At 29.5% G+C, this 19,455-nt stretch overlaps 3 protein-coding genes across 3 annotated transcripts in view; 1 reads left to right on the top strand and 2 right to left on the bottom strand.

Moving 5' to 3' along the window:
* LOC106789485 (TNF receptor-associated factor 4) overlaps positions 1-3,899 on the top strand; it is an 18,777-nt gene extending 14,878 nt beyond the window's left edge. Inside the window, exons 2-6 of the mRNA XM_014753711.1 lie at positions 501-605; positions 725-886; positions 990-1,307; positions 1,439-1,699; positions 2,240-3,899. Coding sequence (XP_014609197.1) covers positions 501-605; positions 725-886; positions 990-1,307; positions 1,439-1,699; positions 2,240-2,593 — 1,200 coding nt within the window. The 3' untranslated portion in view covers positions 2,594-3,899. The remainder of the gene's footprint in view (positions 1-500; positions 606-724; positions 887-989; positions 1,308-1,438; positions 1,700-2,239) is intronic.
* Positions 3,900-3,912: 13 nt separating this feature from the next.
* LOC106789486 (probable DNA replication complex GINS protein PSF2) lies at positions 3,913-5,114 on the bottom strand. The gene is made up of 4 exons (XM_014753712.1): positions 4,556-5,114; positions 4,330-4,438; positions 4,089-4,250; positions 3,913-3,997 (listed from the first exon to the last, which is right to left on the bottom strand). The coding sequence occupies exons 1-4, from the start codon at positions 4,798-4,800 to the stop codon at positions 3,959-3,961; spliced, it is 555 nt and encodes a 184-aa protein (XP_014609198.1). The 5' UTR covers positions 4,801-5,114; the 3' UTR covers positions 3,913-3,958.
* A 27-nt stretch (positions 5,115-5,141) lies between these two features.
* On the bottom strand, positions 5,142-14,718 carry LOC106789484 (5-hydroxytryptamine receptor 1D-like). The gene is made up of 5 exons (XM_014753710.1): positions 13,553-14,718; positions 10,967-11,128; positions 7,634-7,845; positions 6,419-7,099; positions 5,142-6,309 (listed from the first exon to the last, which is right to left on the bottom strand). Exons 1-5 carry the CDS (start codon positions 13,842-13,844, stop codon positions 5,887-5,889), a joined length of 1,770 nt encoding a protein of 589 aa, XP_014609196.1. The 5' UTR covers positions 13,845-14,718; the 3' UTR covers positions 5,142-5,886.
* Positions 14,719-19,455: the final 4,737 nt, after the last annotated feature.

Raw genomic sequence — 19,455 nt, 5'->3', positions numbered from 1 at the left:
TTTATATATTGAGAGACTGAGCAATGATAATTTTATTTCATTTCATTTCTCATCGTTAGATATTGTGCATATCTCTTAAATATATTATTTTATATAAAGAAGATCCGAGTTAAACATTTTTTTTTTCGGATATTATGCTTTTTTTCTGCGTACACGTTCTTCTATTTTTATTTTTTTTTAATTTTAACGTTTCATTCTATTAGTATCTCTCTTTCTCTCTCTCTTTCTATGTTCTTCTCTCGATACTTTTTTTGAAAGTTTTATGCAATTAAACGCGACGAATAAGGTAAAGTGAGCAGCGGGACCGCAAAATAGATTACGCAAATCTAACGGATCTTATGCGAAGGACGGTTATGTACTCTATTGGACACGCTTCACGACGATTATTATGTGTTACTATATATATACACACTTATGTTAATTATATATTATTGAAAAATAATTAAATATTAAATATAATAACGTTATCAATTATTTAATTAATGTTTTAATTGTTACAGAATTTCCACGACTTGGAAGCTGAGAAGGCAATAATGGGATCCATTGTTTACTGCATACATCACAAAGATGGTTGCAAATGGTCGGATGAATTAAGAAAATTAAAGGTATTCTTTGTGAATTTGTTTACTTATATTTAAAAAAAAAAAGTCCACACGAAAAATAATTAAAAAAAATATAAATAATAATATAATATAATAATATTCCTCTCAAATAAAATGTGCAGGCTCATTTGAATACCTGCAAACACGATGCGGTTCCTTGCAGTAATAAATGTGGTGCTATGATACCGCGCGTATTAATGGAGGACCATTTGAAATATACTTGCGCCCAACGGAGGGCTCGTTGCGATTTTTGTGCCAAAGAATTTACCGGCCACACCCTTGAGGTAGTTATAATATTACTGAAAACAATTGACTGTAATAATACTTGATTGTATTTGTTGATGACGATGTTCCGTGTTAATTACTTTCTCGTTATATCATTTTTAGAAACACACAGGTACCTGCGGATACGAACCGTTGTACTGTGAGAACAAATGTGGAATGAAAGTTCAAAGAAGACACTTAGGCCAACACAAGTTGGGTGAATGCGCCAAGCGACTGGTCGCTTGTCGTTATTGCAACAAGGAATTCGTTTTTGACACGCTCGGTGCTCACCACGCGAAATGTGGCCGTTTCCCAGTAGCGTGTCCTCATCGTTGCGAGACCGCAGTTTTGCCAAGAGAAGATCTTGAAGTTCATCTTAAAGATCATTGCACGACTCATTTACTATCGTGCACGTTTAAAGATGCCGGCTGTCGGTTTAAGGTACATTTTATTTCTATTTTCAATGCCTTCGTTAATAATTAGCATTAATGTTTTTAACACTTTGATACATGACAATTAATCAATATTGTAATGCTTGTATTATAATGTTCGGTTTGTTTTTTGTTTTACAGGGCAACAGATTTTCTTTGGATAAACATTTAGAGGAGTCAGCGAAAATGCATCTCAGTTTAATGTGCAGTGTGGTAACGAAGCAACAGCATCAAATAACGAGTCTAAAATCTGCTATAAGTAAACTTTCGTTAAATTATACTGGCACTCTTATATGGAAAATCACGGATTATACAGCAAAGATGTCTGAAGCAAGGGCCAAGGAAGGAATGGAACTTGTCAGTCCACCCTTTTACACTAGTCAATACGGATACAAGCTGCAGGTTATTGTTTATTATCATCTTATTATCTATTGTATTACATATTGTATGTATATGTCAGCGTTAAATTGTATTATTCGGTTAAATCGGGGATTTTAAAACCCCCTAACGTTTTATCCGAAATATAACTAGGCGTTTTTGGAAAAGTTTTTCGAAAGAAAGAAAACATATAAATATGAATTCAGAATAGATAAAGTATAAGATTGAAATTTGATCCGTCTTTAAACTCTGCTTTTCCTTTTACAATAATCCTTCGTAGCTATCCGTTTTTATCTCTTCCTGTACTTTAAAAACAAATGTTCTGTTAGACGTCCTGTTCTATTGTATCGAATCTACGGGTCAAATTTCAATTTTTTATCTTAACTATTCGCCTTTTGTAAATTTATATTATCTAGTTGAAATATGTAATACTTTCTTTCATATTTAATGATTTAGCTAATCATTTCATGAATTTCACAAATTAACGTTAACGTATACATAACTTATAAATTAAGAAGAATCGATTTTATTTTCAATAATAATTATTATTATTATTTATTACAGGCTTCGGTTTTCTTAAATGGAAACGGAACCGGTGAAGGAAGCCACATTTCTATATACATCAAAATTCTACCTGGTGAATACGATGCATTGTTACGATGGCCATTTTCTCACAGCGTGTCTTTCACTATGTTCGATCAAACGGTCGTAGCAGAGAAAGCTTGCAACATCGTTGAAAGTTTTATACCAGATCCAACTTGGAAAAATTTTCAAAGGCCCAGTCGTGAGCCAGATTCTCTTGGTTTTGGATTTCCACGATTTGTCTCGCACGAAATGGTTAAAAAACGACATTTCGTAAAGGACGACACAATGTTCATTCGGGTTAAAGTAGATCCTAGTAAAATTGTTGCTGTTTAAGGATATCAAACAAAATTCGAAAGTATAAGATCGAAGAAAAGATCTTTTAATTACGATGAAATCGTTTTCTTTTTTATAATACATAATGTGCTCGGATATCGCATATGTGTGGTTTACAAGAAAAAAAAAAAAAGATCTTAAATATCGTTATATTCGTTCGTTGATAAATGATGAAATGTTTTAAGAAATCGGAACGATATTCGTACGAGAGAGATTTCACGAATAATATTTGTTGATTCGTTTCAATCCTTATATTTTGTGATAATGGTACTTCAGATAGAAAATATGGTACTTATGGCAGAGACTGCTAAACAACTTATTGGTTTGCCTTAGAATTATTATGTTATAGAATATGGTTGCGATTTTTTTTTATAAATATATTTTATAAATCAACACAAAAACACACACACACACACACGTACGTACTTACAATTAATATTATTATCAGTAATTGCAAATTGAGATACATTTTTGATTCGAAATCTTTTTTTTTTATACGTCAACTATATTTATAGCATTAATAATTTATTGATATTACGAAGAGTGCTTTACTTATGCTGCCTATTATTTTGATTAATCATACACCACCATTTTTATACTCCATATTTATATCTACATATAATTGACAGAAAATTATTTAGTACGATTTATATGAGCACAGCTCTTCTCCAGATACAACGAATTTTGAATTACAATATACGTCGCGATTTTGCCACCAAATATTAGTAAGTTACAATTTTTATATACAATACGATATTAAGAAGAATTACGCTCCTGTTACTTCGTGTTTTATATATGTATATACATATAAAACATTTATATATGTATATACATATATATACATGCATATATGTTAAGATTTCGTTTGAAATTATTTCTAATATTTAACGAATTTGATATATTTCATACTTGTTTATTAATAGTAAGTTGACTAATTAATGAATATTAGTTTTCTTATTTGAAAAGTTTACATTTCGATTATATATTACAAGTGGCCTTGAAATCTACAATTTACATACATATAAGTATTTATCTTTAAGACATCAAATCAAAGATGATTAAGGGACTGTATACTATAAGTTTAAAAGAATGTAAATAATGTGAGAAACCGTAGAAGATAAATGATAAAGTAACAAGGTTGGAAGAGGTTTACCACTGTAAATATGCATTTAATAATGATAGTGATAATGATAACTTGTGATTGAGATGCTAGTGACTGTATGATGTACTGAGATAAAGTAAATTAAGTAATAAAACTATTACGTAACATTCGTATGTGGACAAAAAAAAAATATATATCTAAATATATACAAATTCAATTATTAATTATCCCTTATATCCTTGACATTAAAAATAAGAGTATTTTTATTGAGAGGTAGTAGTATTTCCTGCATTGCTGACATTCTAAAATAAAAAATCGAATAACAAATGAGATTATTTTAACTTATCATTAAAATTATATCGTATCATTTTTGATTTGAAAATAATTACTTACGGATTGAATTCTTAATATTTGATCTAAAGAATGTGGTAGTAATGGACGTATACTATTGATTTCCATCATGGTAAGATGATCAAGTCTTGCGTGTGTGGTATCACTCTTTATAAATGAATCTACAGAAGTACGTAATTTAGACATTCTTAAATCCCATATATCCTACAAAAATATATATTTAATAATAATAATATAATAGACGAGATAAATAAACTTATTTTAAATTAATTTCTACGCGTACTTTAATAGCTGTCCTTATTTTTTCTGATCCGTGTATATCATCGCTTGCTACGCTAAGTAAAAGTTGAGCTTCGTCCATATAATGACTGCTTGGCATTTGTGTGAATAATCTAACGATAATTAGAACAGAAAAAAAAAAACAAGTTTAAAAAAATAATGTTACATTCATTGTGCATAAACAAAAAAGAAACAAAAAAAAGAAAAAAAAACAAAAGAATAAAGTTTACTTGGAAAGTTTTTCCGTTTCTGCAACTTCTTCTAAACTTTCGGTTTCCATCCATTCTGGATTGACTATGCGACATCTTTGTTGTTGTTTTAAATTTACTGCCAGCCAAATTGGCACTTTTAAAGGTAAACCAGCACGAAAAGGTCCAATAGAACCGGCGATCAAATGTATTGCACCGAAACTAAAATTTGGCACTATAGTGACAAGTTTTCTTTCTGCAAGAAATACTACTTCGCTCGGATCCATAATGTTTTTTATTTTATTAGTGCATTATTCAAATGTGTAAAAAAGAAAACGATTTCATTTGTTGTTTGTGTTACGTTAAAAATAACACGTGATCGATGCAACGCGTGCAACAGGTTAATACTCAGCGCGTCAACTAAAAAAAAAGCGCGGGATGTTATTAGGGTCGTTATGTCTTCTATTATTTTGATTCGTCCAATTTAGTTCGTACGTTCTCCACCAGATGGGTCGGTGTCGAAGCGGTTAAATTCAAATAATCAATTAAATCTATTACTTAAAATATACACTTGAATCTTTCTAATTAATTTAAATTACATTTATTAATACAACACAGTGGTGTAATATATTATAAATTTAGTTCGATATTTTACGTGCTAAAATACATTTATGTATCTTAATTAAACACAACGTTATTCAAGTATCTATACAATTACTATATATACCTTTTAAATTGTAAAACATAGGAATCATTACATTTTTACATGCACCTTTGCGGTATATTAATTCGGGACATTTCAATGAGATCTTCAGTTTCGTCATGGATATGTTTTTAGTAACTTATCATAAGTAATTTATCGATATTCATAATAGCTTTTTATCTACTTAAACACACATACACACGCGTGGCTCATATTTCTTCGTAAGATGAAGATCGTTTAATGAACGGTATGAGTAAATATCGATCTTCGTTGCGCGTGAAATCTAAAATTGGAAAGAAGAAGAAGAAATAAAAAACGTAATCTCCATATGGTCAGTCGATATTCCCTTTGTACAAACAGTCTTAACGATTTTTAATTATACCTCCACATGAAACTATAAATATTTATTTATATATTATTATATATATATATATTTTTAGTAGATGTGTATATATATACACATATGTATTAAATAAATATTATACACGATGAACAATTTTCTGGCATACGTAAGTAGTATCAACATCGAACATTCAAATTTCGCGCTTTCCTACTCGACATTAATCGTCGTCCAATCAGATCGAAGTCAATATTCGAATTGCCTATGTATGCATGCAATACATTATCGTACATATATCGTTGAAACCATAAATTATTTTCTGAATAAGGATTATCCTCTCTCGTCCTGCCTCTCGTAGGAATCCTCTTCACATTTATTTCGATTCGACACAGTTCGATTAACATCAGCTTCTATTATGAAAATCGAGGTGGGTGGGTGTTCCGTCGAATGATCGGAACAATCTACTTCCGACGATGTTGGAACGGTCATGATATCTTTTTTATAAATTTGTAATTCCATTGGTAGGGAATCATCGATTGACGGAGTACCACCAGATTCAGAATGTTCCGAATAACTTTTTTCATTTGCAGACGAAAGATTATCGTCGTTTAAAGGATACTCGATGCCGATGCTACGTCGTTTTGTTTCATTCGGTGATGAAGAATTCGATGGTACCTCGTCGTGTTGGTTTTTGTCACGAATGGAAGATGCTCGACTCAACGAAGACATTTCTTTAGCTTGGAAATCCGTAACCTGAACAACAACAACAATAACAACAACAGAAAATTTATTAATTTATGAAAAAATCTTTGAAGTAGGGGGAGGAAAAGTTTTGGATTCGATCAAAATTAGATCAGATTACCTGTCTTAAAAGACTGGCCGTTTGTCTCCTAATTGGTAAAGTACCAACGAAAGATTGTCTTTGAAATTGTCTTTGGGAACCAGCTATAGATCCTCTCTCGTGTATAACGTTAACGAAGCCAGATTTAACTTCCCCATTTGAAAATAATAATCGCCAATAATTCTTCAATGCCTCGCGAAAATCTTTAAGATGGTAGGCATAAAGGAGAGGATTCCCGACTGAATTCAAATGGGACAAAATTATACATAGGTTCATGAAGAACTCGTCCACTTGGCATTGCGGGCAAAATGCCATAACGCAGTTTATCGTGTAAAGTGGAAACCAACAGATGATGAAGAATATTACTATGTGGGATAGATTTTGGGTGGCCTTGACATCCCGTTTGAAACGTTGCATCGTTCCGGTTGTATGATGATTATTTCCAGTACCACCACCACTGCCAGCACCAGAACCAGCACCACCACCAGTACCAGCTATAGCTGATGAAGTAGTACAACCAGCTAGACCAGAAATGCTACCACCTCCTGTACGACGTCCTGGATTCATCGTGACTATTTGCTGCAACTGAAAGCATCCTGTCGATCGTGTTTTCCCAACGAGTAAACGGGACCGAGACTTTGTTGGATCTTTCGAAGTTCGCCGTTGCATCTTAACCCCCGAATCCAAAAAGGGACTTTTATCCTGAATTTAAATAATGTCATTTAATTGAGAAATTTACGATACGTGTTAAATGATGAAAGAACTATTGAAAGAGATAGAGAGAGAGAGAGAAAGAGACAGACAGAGACAGAGAAACTGTTTTTGAATGATCCAAAAAATGTATACATGCATGCATGTATGTATGCATGCATGAATTTAGGTATCTATGCTAGAAAGCATGTAGAGTATCATTCCCACATTTATACATCAATTAATTTTGTTTTATTTTTGCATTTGAGGGTTAAGCGCCGATGTTAGCCAAAAAAAAAAAAAAAGAAAAAAGAAATGATAAAACAATAAATATCAACGTTTAAGTTTAATATTAGTATGAAAAAACCGATCCGTTTAGTTAACATATCCCATTAAACATAATAGATAATCTTTCTAATCTATTGAAATCGCGAAAGCAATGCTCGGAAAAAGAAAAAACACATTTTAGTTTCAAAAGAGTGGTCTCGTGTAAAAGATGCTTGGGAATTCGATGATTCCTTATCGTTTCGTATGTGAGAAACTGACCTGTTTTATTACTACCCTATATATAAGGGCATAAAATGCGACGATTAATAAAGCTGGAAATATGATGGTGGCGAAATATAGGAAGACCAGATAATCGTAATCCATAACCTGAGTGAAAATACACTTCTCGTCGGATTTCTTTCCAGCATTCCATCCTAAAAGTGGTAAAAATCCTACCAACGTGCCGGTGATCCAACATACGCAGATTATACCTACAAAAATGAATCATTTGTGTATACACAAATATCGAATATTTTTATTTAATCCCATGTAAAATCTCTTATATAAAATTCGATACTTATAATTATTTTATTTATTTATATATATATATATATATATATNATATATTTGTTCACATTTGTTTTTATTACTATTTGTATTATTTTTAAGAAAAACAATGTGTGCATTATAATATTTTTGTTCACATTTGTTTTTATTACTATTCGTATTATTTTTAAGAAAAACAATGTGTGCATTATAATATTTTTGTTCACATTTGTTTTTATTACTATTCGTATTATTTTTAAGAAAAAGATTCTGTGCTTTATATTTTGTTTTGTTTTTTATTTTTATTTTCTTTTTTTAGAATAACAGAAATATGATTTCGATATTACACGCGCGTATTCGCGAGAAGAGAAGAGAGCATCATCGATTCGTGTCAGAAGCAAAACGAACATTTCTTCTTTCTCTCTTTCCTGTTTTATACATACATACATACATACATACATACATACATACAGGATATCACCCACACGCGCATACAAAAAGTGTTGTTATCGTTCAAACGAGTTCGTAATTAAAATCAGCCGTACCGTATACAGGCTGAAACGCTTCAATTAATTGCTGTTACGTAGTTAGAGAAAGATGGAAAGGAAAAAAAAAAGTAAAAGAAAAAGAAAAAAAACAAAATAAATAGAGTGGGGAAAAGAGAAAGACAGATATGAGTGAAAGATGATTTAATTGATTTTCTTTCAGCACGTTTTGTGTTTACCTACGATAAACTGCATAATTCGAATAGAAACGAGATGGGAACGGGGGAAGAAATATGAAGGGGTAAAAAAAGAAGAAGAAAAAAAAAAAGAAAGGAAAGGAAAGAAAAAAAAAATGAAATTAATACTTTTTCAAACTAATCAAAGGATCAATCGTGAAAGTAATTCTTGAAACGTAGATAAATCAAACTCAGGAACTCATCGATTTGAACAAAAAGAAAAAAGAACAAAAAAACAACGTTAAAATCACTTTCCATTGGGAAATCGAATGGATGAAGGTGGGGGTGGTTCGTACTTTTAGTTAACTCTTTCTTTCTCTCTCTCTTTCTCTCTCTTTTCTTTTTTTTCTTTCTTTTCCGTTCTTTACTTCAAATCGATTTTTTAAAACGAGTAGTAAGAAAAGTGTAGATCGTAAAAGTTTCTCTAGCATAAAATGATATCAATCCTCTTAATTAATTTGCCTTTAAACGTGTCATAATAGTTATCCAGTTTAACGTTAATCAATTAATATCGTTAATCGATTAGTTTTAATGTATACATTTTATATTATATTATTATTTCTATTTATTTGACTTGCACATTTTTATAAATTGATAGGAAGTATATTTCATAAGATCAATATTTTTTTTTCACAGTATACACATAAATATATCAAATTAATTCAATATTATAACAATATTCAATATAATCCGTGTTTTGAGAATTATTTTCGTAATAGTTTCATTTTACTGATACAATTTAGATACACGTTTATTCAAAAAGGTAAGTAGACACGGTTAATTAATGAAATCCATGTAAAACCTATTGTTTAGATTTTATTTCAAATATTAATATATCCCGTTTAATTTAAATAGAATAATTAAAAAAAAAATTGTTTAAGATGTGATCTGATTTAATAAATACTTATAAAATCCTTTTATAATAATCGTAATTTTGTTTTGTTTACCGTTACAGAAAAATCTATTTACAAGATTGATTAGAGGAACAATGTTCTTAAGTCGAAATCGAATCAAAGGAAGTTGATATCATGCGTGTCTAATCTTGTTTGAATAACATTAGAATTCTGCTCGTGTTAAGGGGGAGCGTCGTGTGTGACGAAGCAACAATTAGGCTTTCTGCACCTGAGAATAGACGTCACTGACGTCATACTATTTACAGTTAATAGTATTAGAATATGTAACTTCTAAAAATATCTATTATCTACTGAAAATGTTCATTCGCATGGGAATCTCTGGGACAAAAAAAAAGATTGATCGTACTCTTCTATTTCGTTAATTAATTAATCGGAAAAGAGAGAGAGACAGATAGAGGGAGAGAGAGAGAGAGGGTATAAGAAAAAAAAAAATACACGAAGGACTTATGTTAAATAAAAAAGAAATTTTCAAATAATTTCATCCTACCATCACTGTAATATGATGACACGTTGAAATTTCATTTTAAAATTAAAGTTATTTAAAGTTAAAATACTATTTAAATGTATTTCAAATAAGTAACAGGTGCTATTGGATATTATATCTGTCTATGTATGTGTGTGTGTCACTGTAAAGCATTACAGTTGTTTAATAACGTAAAATTATTGTGGATTATTGAACTCAAATGTATTTGTTTGAATTAAAATATCCGATAAATGATGATGGATTATCGTGATTAGATTTTTTTTATGAGAAATATAATAATTAGTATTCTTTTTTTTTCTGAGGAACTACTATACAATTTTGGAAAACATTATTTGATTTACCCTGTAGCGTATATAAGTTAGAGGAACATTCACTAACCCATACTAGTACACACGCACAAGGTGGTACTTTTGAAACTTGTATAATTGCTAGTGTCGTTTCAATATCATTTCTTACTCCTCTTCGATCGAATGAACTTCGTACGAGAGAAGAGAGAGAGAGAGAGAGAGAAAGAAGATACACCAATCATGCAAAATTCCTTTCCAAGAAGCAAAACAGTTGGCTTAATTAGATTAAACTAAACTAGTACAATTGGGTCGATCCAATTAATCAATTTTCTTTTAAAACGTTAGTTTTCCATTTCAAAGAAATTCAATTCTATACTACGTCTGACTAATTGCCGATCTTTTCTACTTAACGCGTTTAAATCTTCTTTCTCATCTCATTTTTGTACTACTTGGAAACACACATATATATATATATATATTTGTTTTTTCTTTTCTCGTTTGTTTCGCAGCCCACAAATATTTGTCTATGATATTATACATTAGATAGTGTTTGTTTTTTATTAAAAAGAAAAAGAAAAAGAAAACTATACCAGAAGAAATTTCTTCCTAAGAAAATAAAAACGGCTATATATATATATGTATTCTGATTTTGATTCATACCTATGGCAGTTTTCGTTCGTACTGTACGAGAATATCCCATGGGATGAAGAATAGCCCAATAACGATCTACGGATACTGCCACAAGGCAAAAGATGCTGATAGTGCAAAGTACGACCAATACCGATACAGTGAAGAGACATGCGTGTAAATTTGTTGGTAAACCTGTGAAAAAAAGAAATCAAAATAATATGAAAATAATGAATCGTTAAATTTTAAGAGTTATAACAATTGCAACCATCAAATCAGCTCGTATTACGACAAATTCATATTACATATTAATTTCTTCAAATCTCGATTTGATTTTGTGAATATATTTATAATACATCAGTCAGAAATATAAAATATATCTGTCCTATTTCATTCGAGAAACGATTTCGATTAATCCCGAACAAAGTTTTTAATGGTCCAGCTCGTTTACGATGCGACCTTAGAATTAACGTTTCCTTTCGACCAACCATTACATTAACTTGCGTTACGTCACAGATCGCACGATCCTTTTTGAAATACTAAAGTAAACTTGCCCGTGTATACGTGTATATAAAGGGTGTCCCACATAACTCTAGTCACGATTTTTCAAGTACTTGCGATAACCTGACAAAAAAATATTTTAAACAATAGTTGATATGTTTTTGATTGACTATACATTGCAATAAAAAGAAGTTTGAAAGTAATTCTTTTTTTAATATTTTTTAAGGCCACTTTTATTTTTTTAAACAGCACTTAGTATTTTTTTGACTATTTTCGATATTAGTTGATATATTTTTGATATTATTTGACTATATTTGATATTTTAATTAATTTTGTTATTAAATTAAAGTACACTCTTTTCTCTACGCGTAGAATATTTCTTTGAGTTATAAATCGATTTGCAAAGGTTTAGAAAATGTCAGAGAATGCAATGCTGTAAATTGTGCATCTTTGCAATTTCTTTGAAAASTTTYSGYAAATATTTTTTATACTAAAAGTGAATAGATTTTAATGAAACTTATATTAAATTAAAGTACACTCWTTTGTCTACKCGTAGAATACMATATCGAGTTATAAATCAATCTGAAAAAGTTCATAAAATGGCAAAGAATGCGATGCTGCAAATTTGTTCCTGCTTTGCCATTTCTTTAAAATGTTTCGGCAAATATTTTTTATATTTAGAGCAAGCAGATCTTAATGATTTTTATATTAAATTAAAGTGCACACTTTTGGCTACACGTAGAATACCATATCGAGTTATAAATCAATCTGAAAAAGTTAATAAAATGGCAAAGAATGCGATGCTGCAAATTTGTTCCTACTTTGCCATTTCTTTAAAATGTTTCGGCAAATATTTTTTATACTTAGAGCAAGCAGATCTTAATGATTTTTATATTAAATTAAAGTGCACACTTTTGGCTACACGTAGAGTACCTTTTCGCAGTATAAATCAATCTGCAAAGGTTCATAAAATGGCAAAGAGAACTTAGCGTATTAGGCATTGTTCACATTGCCTAAGGCCAGGCATTGTTAGCATTGCCGGGGGAGGTTTGGAACCTAGGCCGGTAATGTAAACAATGCCTGATTTTAGGCAATACTCACAATGCCTAATCCGCCAATTTTTCTTTGCCATTTTATGAACCTTTGCAAATTGATTTATAACTCAAATGAGTATTCAACTTGTAGATAAAAGAGTGTACTTTAATTTAATATAAGTTTCATTAAAATCTATTCACTCTGAGTATAAAAAATATTTGCCGAAACATTTCAAAGAAATGGCAAAGTTGGAAAAATTTGCAACATCTCATTCTTTGACATTTTATGAACCTTTGCAAATTGATTTATAACTCAAATGAGTATTCAACTTGTAGATAAAAGAGTGTACTTTAATTTAATATAAGTTTTATTAAAATCTATTCACTTTTAGTATAAAAAATATTTATCGAAACTTTTCAAAGAAATGGCAAAGTTGTACAATTTACAGCATTGCATTCTTTGACATTTTAGGAACACTTGCAAATCGATGTATAACTCAAAGAAGTGTTCTACGCGTAGACTAAAGAGTGTACTTTAATTTAATATAAGATTCATTAAAATCTATTCACTTTTATTACAAAAAATATTTATCGAAACTTTTCAAAGAAATGGCAAAGTAGAAAAAATTAACAGCATTGCATTCTTTGACATTTTAGGAACCTTTGCAAATCGATTTATAACTCGACAAAGTATTTTACACGTAGAGAAAAGAGTGTTCTTTAATTTAATAACTAAATTAGTCAAAATATCAAATATAGTCAAATAATATCAAAAATACTAAGTGCTATTTAAAAAAATAAAGATAGCTTTAAAATCCATTAAAATGAAAAATTATTATCGAACTTTTTTTTTATTACAATGTATAGTCAATCAAAAACAGATGAACTTTTGTAGAAAATATTTTTTTGTCAGGTTATTACAAGTATTTGAAAAATCGTGACTAGAGTTATGTGGAACACCCTGTTGTGTATACATATATATATAGTACATATATACTAACACCATATGGTATTAATAACGAAATATTGGATAAAATCGTGCTAGTATTATTCCTTATAAAAATGTTTTCTACAGATTACGAACCTATACTGGCTAGTATGGCAAAAGGTATGGCGAATAGACCAACTAGAAGATCAGCTGTCGCCAATGATATGATATAATAATTCGTACGTCTTCGTAATTTTTTTTCTTTTCCAAATACTATGATGACCAAACCATTTCCAAATACGGCACAGATAGCAACGAGTATTTCACAAACGGTGTAAGGTAAATTAAGTTGATTGTAATTAGTATTCGAACTGGTATTAAAGGTGTTGTTGACAATGTAATTGTAATTATCGGATAACTCGGTAACGTTTGATGGAAATTCTTCCATCACGATCTTATCTCTTCTTCTTTTTTTTTTTTTTTTTTCCCCCCCCCCCCCCGACAAATTATTTTACCCTCCGTCGAGTTTTTCCCTCGCCTATAATATTTTTGTTTGTTTTGTTTCTACAGGCGGGCTTTATTTTGTTCTTTTTTAATTTTATTTTTACGTTTACTCCGTTTTGTTCAATGTTTTGTCCCAACAAATATCTTTTTTTCAACGTTCGTGTCCTTCTTCGTTGTCGTCGTCGTCGTCGTCGTCGTCGTCGCACCCCCGTTTCTTTTTTATTTTTTTTAATGGCCTTCGCGTGATACCATTAAAACCTTTTCTCTATCTTTCTTTCTTTCTTTCTTTCTTTCTTTCTTTCTTTATTTATTTTTTTCTTTTTTTTTTCTCTCGTCAATCGACACGCATTTTCTATTGACCGAGTGGAAAAAAAAAAAAGTTATGTTTCGTTCGTACACGAGTAAACTTCCTTCTTTACTTTTTTTTTTGTATTTTTATAACGTTTCGTATCATGCGATGTCTAATATCGTACGAAGTTCCACGAATTAGGGGAATTTCTTTTCGATAATCATCATCCTCTTCTAATCTCTCTTATGGAATTCTTATTCTATATATTCTATATCTCGATTATTATTTATTTTATTTTTTATTTCATTATTATTATTATTATTTTTAATCTTTCTCCAATAATTCGTAATCTTGAATAGATTTTGTAAACGTTACTTTTCTCATTTTTTCTCTCGTCATTGTTTTAACGATTATTTTAATATGAAACACGGTAGATCTAATAATACCAATGGTTAAAAACATTTTGTTAGATTTTCTTATTTGATTTATCATAAAAATATATTAATAACAATTGACATATTACAAAAATTTGTCTATCACGTTTTGTCACTTTTACTTTCTTCTTTTTTTTTTTTTATACGGGGAAAAGAAAAACGATAAAAATATAGATTAATTAGTTATAATATAATTTACTTTCGGCAAAGATTAACGGGAGATCATCTTTCATGATCGTCGGATATCGATATTAATCAAGTTGTCGTAAATGGATAGTCGTACGTTGTAATGTGAGATATTACGAGACGATTAAGTGCTTGACATAGAACTTATTCGACTTGGGCAAATGTAATTTAAAAGTTTTCTATGACGTGATTGGGAAAGTTTTAATACTTCGAGTAAGTAACGAAGTATCGTTATCGTCTTTTGCAAAGAATCATTATCGAATATATATTAAATCATTCGCGTAATTGGAAAATAATGTTTTTTTCTTCGTGTTCCTTTTGACATATATAAAAAAAACGTAATTATATATAAAAAAAAAAATTGCAAAAAGAAAACTTTGAACTTTTTCGTAATAAATCTCGTTAATTCAAAATCAAAACGTGAATTGTGTTATGTTACGTGTATATATGTATGTGTATATATATATATAGATTTTTAATAAAAGTTTGTTTTTTTTAACACAACAACACTTTAAAAAAACAAATTGTCAATCTCCCGTCGAAGCGGGAAAAGTCAATTAGAAAAATCAACCAATCGGTGTTAACCGCGCGACCGGTCAAATAAATGGCGCCAAATTTAAATCCGTACTCTTTGCAATTATATAACAATATATCTTTATCACTATCAATATATCTCTGTGATTAAAAAAAAAACAAAACTTATATCGATCGATTCACTTAATCAATATTTCGAACTATGACGAAATGAAAAATGTGATAGCGTCCGACTTCTCAACCCTGTAGCGTGTAACTGAGTGGCTCCTCATGACACACAGGAACATGCTACTGTAGAAGTGGGTGGTGATGGGTAGAGGAGTTGAAGATGGTGGTAGTGGTGCTGGTGGTGGTGGTGGTGGTGGTGGTGGAAAATGGAGGTGATTGCATCAATGTGTTGGTACTCCTATACATACCTACACACATACATATATATATACATACTAAAAAAAAGGCTGTGCAAGCTTCCTCGCATTCACAACTTTTACAAACTTACTATTATCTTCCTAATACAAAGTTAACATTTTATCTTTCACGAATTTCATTTCATAGGGAAAATTTCATTTTACATTTTAAATGAACACAGTTTAAGATATTAATATCTTTTTTTTTTTTTTTTGGATAAAACAATTAAATAAGAATAGTTTGTCCGTTTTATACTCTTCAAGAAATTCTAATGAAAACTTCACAGAAAGTTAATCCTTTGTTAATTTATCGTGTGAAAGTTTATTATATCCTTGATAAAAGTTTAATTACTGAATCGTTGGATATAATAAATTACGATTAAATCATAAGTAGGGGAATGTTCATTTCATTTTCATCTTATTTTAAATATTATTTCTTTCGTATTTTCCTTCACAGATTAGAAAGGGAGGAGGTTAATGAAGTAGAGATGAAACCTATCGGTATAATTACATATAATAAATAAATATTTATTTGGATGATACACACTAAAGAACATTAAATCAGAATCGGATTGCTGTCAAGGTTGACCAGACAAATAAGTTTAAACATTTATCGTTCTACATTTACTCTCTGCAGTATGTGGTTTTGTGATATATATTTAAAGTGAGATATCATGTTCTCAGGTATTACGAAAGATTAACTTCTGTGACACGCGTTTCAATGATCTTAAAAAGTTCGAAAAATAAAATAGGAAGGATTAGATTTTTATTTTATGATATAAATCATTTTTTAGATTGATATTTAGAAAAACTTGAGTGACACACACACACATATTTGTATTAGATATATAAATACAAATATGTGAGAGATAAATGACAAAACAACGATTGTATTAACTATTAACGTATAATTATATCCTAATAAGATAATCGTGCTTTCGACCTTCGCTATACTTGATTCTAATCACACATACACACACACATATATATATATGTATATATACGATCGAGCAAGTGGTTAAACGTTGAACGTTAAAGAGAAAATGAAAGATGATACATTATATTTTTTTTATCAGAATTTTACTCACACACACACACATGATATATTTCAAGATTTTATTAAAAATAAAATAAATTAAAAATATCGTTAAATTATCGTATAAATTTAATTAATTTTAGCAATGGGAAGATAGATTAACGAAGAGAAGGAGAATAAATTTCAATAAAAATGTTTTTTTAAGATATTCCGTTAGATCGATATACTTCTTTGTCATATTTTATAATAACTATTTAATATTTTTTGAACGTAGTAAAAATTAATATAGATACTAGACACATACAGTAACGAACAAGTATCTGTATATATAAACAAAAATGTTGGCACAATTTAAATATATTTCTAACATTCTACGTAAATCTGTTTGTAAAAACTACAATTATTTATTTAATTTCTTTAGTATATATAAAATATATAACACTTTCGAGTCTAAATTTTAAAATATATATTATATGTTATGAAAATTGATTAGTTATAAAAATAAAAAGACGAAAACAATTGTTAACTATGACAAATTGAAAAAAATACAAAATAAAGTGTAATAAAAGAAAAGATAAATATATTATTAGAAAGAGAGAGAGAGAGAGAGAGAGAAAAATAAAAATGAAATCCGTGTTCAATACTTTTATTCGTTGTCATAAATATTCTATCACTAACGAATGGCAAATATTAAATAGCAAAAAGAGGAAGTAATATCTGTAGAAAGTAGTATGTGACTAGACGATTGATGATTAATAATTATACACAATGACAAAAACGTGTAGGTATGTGTCATCGACTTAAAGTGAGACACATACACACACATATATATATACATATATACACAGGTATGTGTAAGCCTTAACGAACGGTGAACAAGCCCATTCGAGACAATTCAGATGAACTCATTGTCCTTAACTAGTCCACAAGAGAGCGTTTGACATTGCATAAAGACCACGCGTCTAGGCACGTTGAAGAAACTCAATGATTCTTTCCTTTAAACATTTGTTCTCTTGGCACTATGATCTTCACCATAAGAAAAGAGAAAAATATATATATTCAATGTCTATCTCAATAGTTATGGATTTATATGATAGTGGAAAGGTGATAGTGACAATCATACTCAAACAATGTAAAAAAACTTTGTGTATAGTTTACGGTTTCAAGTTATAAATTTGTATAACTAATTAGATACTTTGTTTTGTAATTAAAAAAGAAATGAAACACGTAAAAGAATTAATTAATTATTTATTGGAAACGTTGTATTTTCTATTCTTTCTAAATAATCTGATTAATATTATTGTTCTAATGTACAATAGAAAAATTGTATGACAATCATACTCAAACAATGAACAAACTGTTGTGTATAGTTTACGGGGTTTCAAGTTATAAATTTGTATAATTAATTAGATACACTTTGTTTTCTTATTAAAAAAAAACAAAAAGAAAAGAAACACGTAAAAGAATTAATTAATTTTTTATTGGAAACGTTGTATTTTCTTTTCTTTCTATAAATAATCTGATTAATATTATTGTTCTAATGTACACTGGAAAAATTATATTTTATTAAACTAATTTTACATTTCATTAGCAAGAATAATGAATTTTATTAAAACAACTGTTAATACTTAACCCGTTTGAAATAATATTATATAATATATGTATAATAAGAAATTCGTGTTGACACCATGGATAAACTATGTAAAATTAGTATGGTATTCGACGTGTTAATATCGTATAAGGTATCGGATAAATGATATTATACGTAATATATATAAAGCTCTTTTGTTATCGTTCAAAATGATTAACTTTATTAATTAATTTCGTGATTTTTTGTTGAAACAACATATATGCGTATGCAGTTTAACAATAGTTCATCCTTTTTCGAAAGAAAAAGTTTAAATCGAAAATAGGTCGTGTTCGTGTTACGGAAACCTCGGATGAAAACCAACTGTAATGGGTTAATATATCTAATGGTGTCGTACCAAGTCAGGTGGAATATCTCTTCAGCTATTCGTCTTGATACGACCGAGACTTCATTGATTATCACACGAAATAAGTAATGTAACAATAATTTCAATAGAAAAATTACAAACGACAAATTTCAATTAGTACGACATGTATTTATTATATTATATTATATATTATATTATATCAAAAAGAAAATATTGAAATAATGTCTTTAGAGATTGAAAAAATGACGTTTGAAATTTTGTACTCTTTCACATCTGTCCCAAGACAGACGAGAAAAACATATTTCAAATCTATCGAAGATGGAAATGTGTCTTGAGATTTCTTTCTCTCTTTCTTTTTTTATCTAAGAAAATTCTAATAAAAGTTAAACCAACGCGAGTTTATTTCTTTCTTTCGGTAAGCTTTAGTCGCATCTGAAAGTATTACAAATTTCTGTCATCGTATACTATGACAACTTGCGAGATCCAATTAAAAGGTCTCGTGCACGTAAAATGCCACGTACTCTCGAGGTTTCAAGTTTTCATCTACCTCGATGAAAGATTTTTCCGAAACTTTATTGCAGAGCAGGAAAAATTGGACTGAGTTAAAGTATTTTTATTTTACTTTTTTTTTTTTTTTTTTCTTATTACAGGAAGACTGGAATTAAGAGAAATTAGTAATCTCATACTTTTATTGTAATTATTTCGTAAGAATTTTTG

This window comes from Polistes canadensis, unplaced genomic scaffold (genome assembly GCF_001313835.1).
Source record: "Polistes canadensis isolate GaletaPanama2010 unplaced genomic scaffold, ASM131383v1 scaffold_186, whole genome shotgun sequence".
NCBI classification, from domain to species: domain Eukaryota; kingdom Metazoa; phylum Arthropoda; class Insecta; order Hymenoptera; family Vespidae; genus Polistes; species Polistes canadensis.
This window is presented reverse-complemented; position numbering and strand designations above follow the sequence as displayed.

Coding starts and splice junctions, on each gene's coding strand:
- LOC106789486 (XM_014753712.1), bottom strand. CDS start 4,800: ATGGATCCGAGCGAAGTAGTATTTCTTGCAGAAAGAAAACTTGTCACT. Junction 4,439..4,555: donor GAAACGGAAAAACTTTCCAA/GTAAACTTTATT, acceptor AATTATCGTTAG/ATTATTCACACAAATGCCAA. Junction 4,251..4,329: donor AAATAAGGACAGCTATTAAA/GTACGCGTAGAA, acceptor ATATTTTTGTAG/GATATATGGGATTTAAGAAT.
- LOC106789484 (XM_014753710.1), bottom strand. CDS start 13,844: ATGGAAGAATTTCCATCAAACGTTACCGAGTTATCCGATAATTACAAT. Junction 7,846..10,966: donor ACGAACGAAAACTGCCATAG/GTATGAATCAAA, acceptor TCATTTTTGTAG/GTATAATCTGCGTATGTTGG. Junction 7,100..7,633: donor ATAGGGTAGTAATAAAACAG/GTCAGTTTCTCA, acceptor ATTTAAATTCAG/GATAAAAGTCCCTTTTTGGA.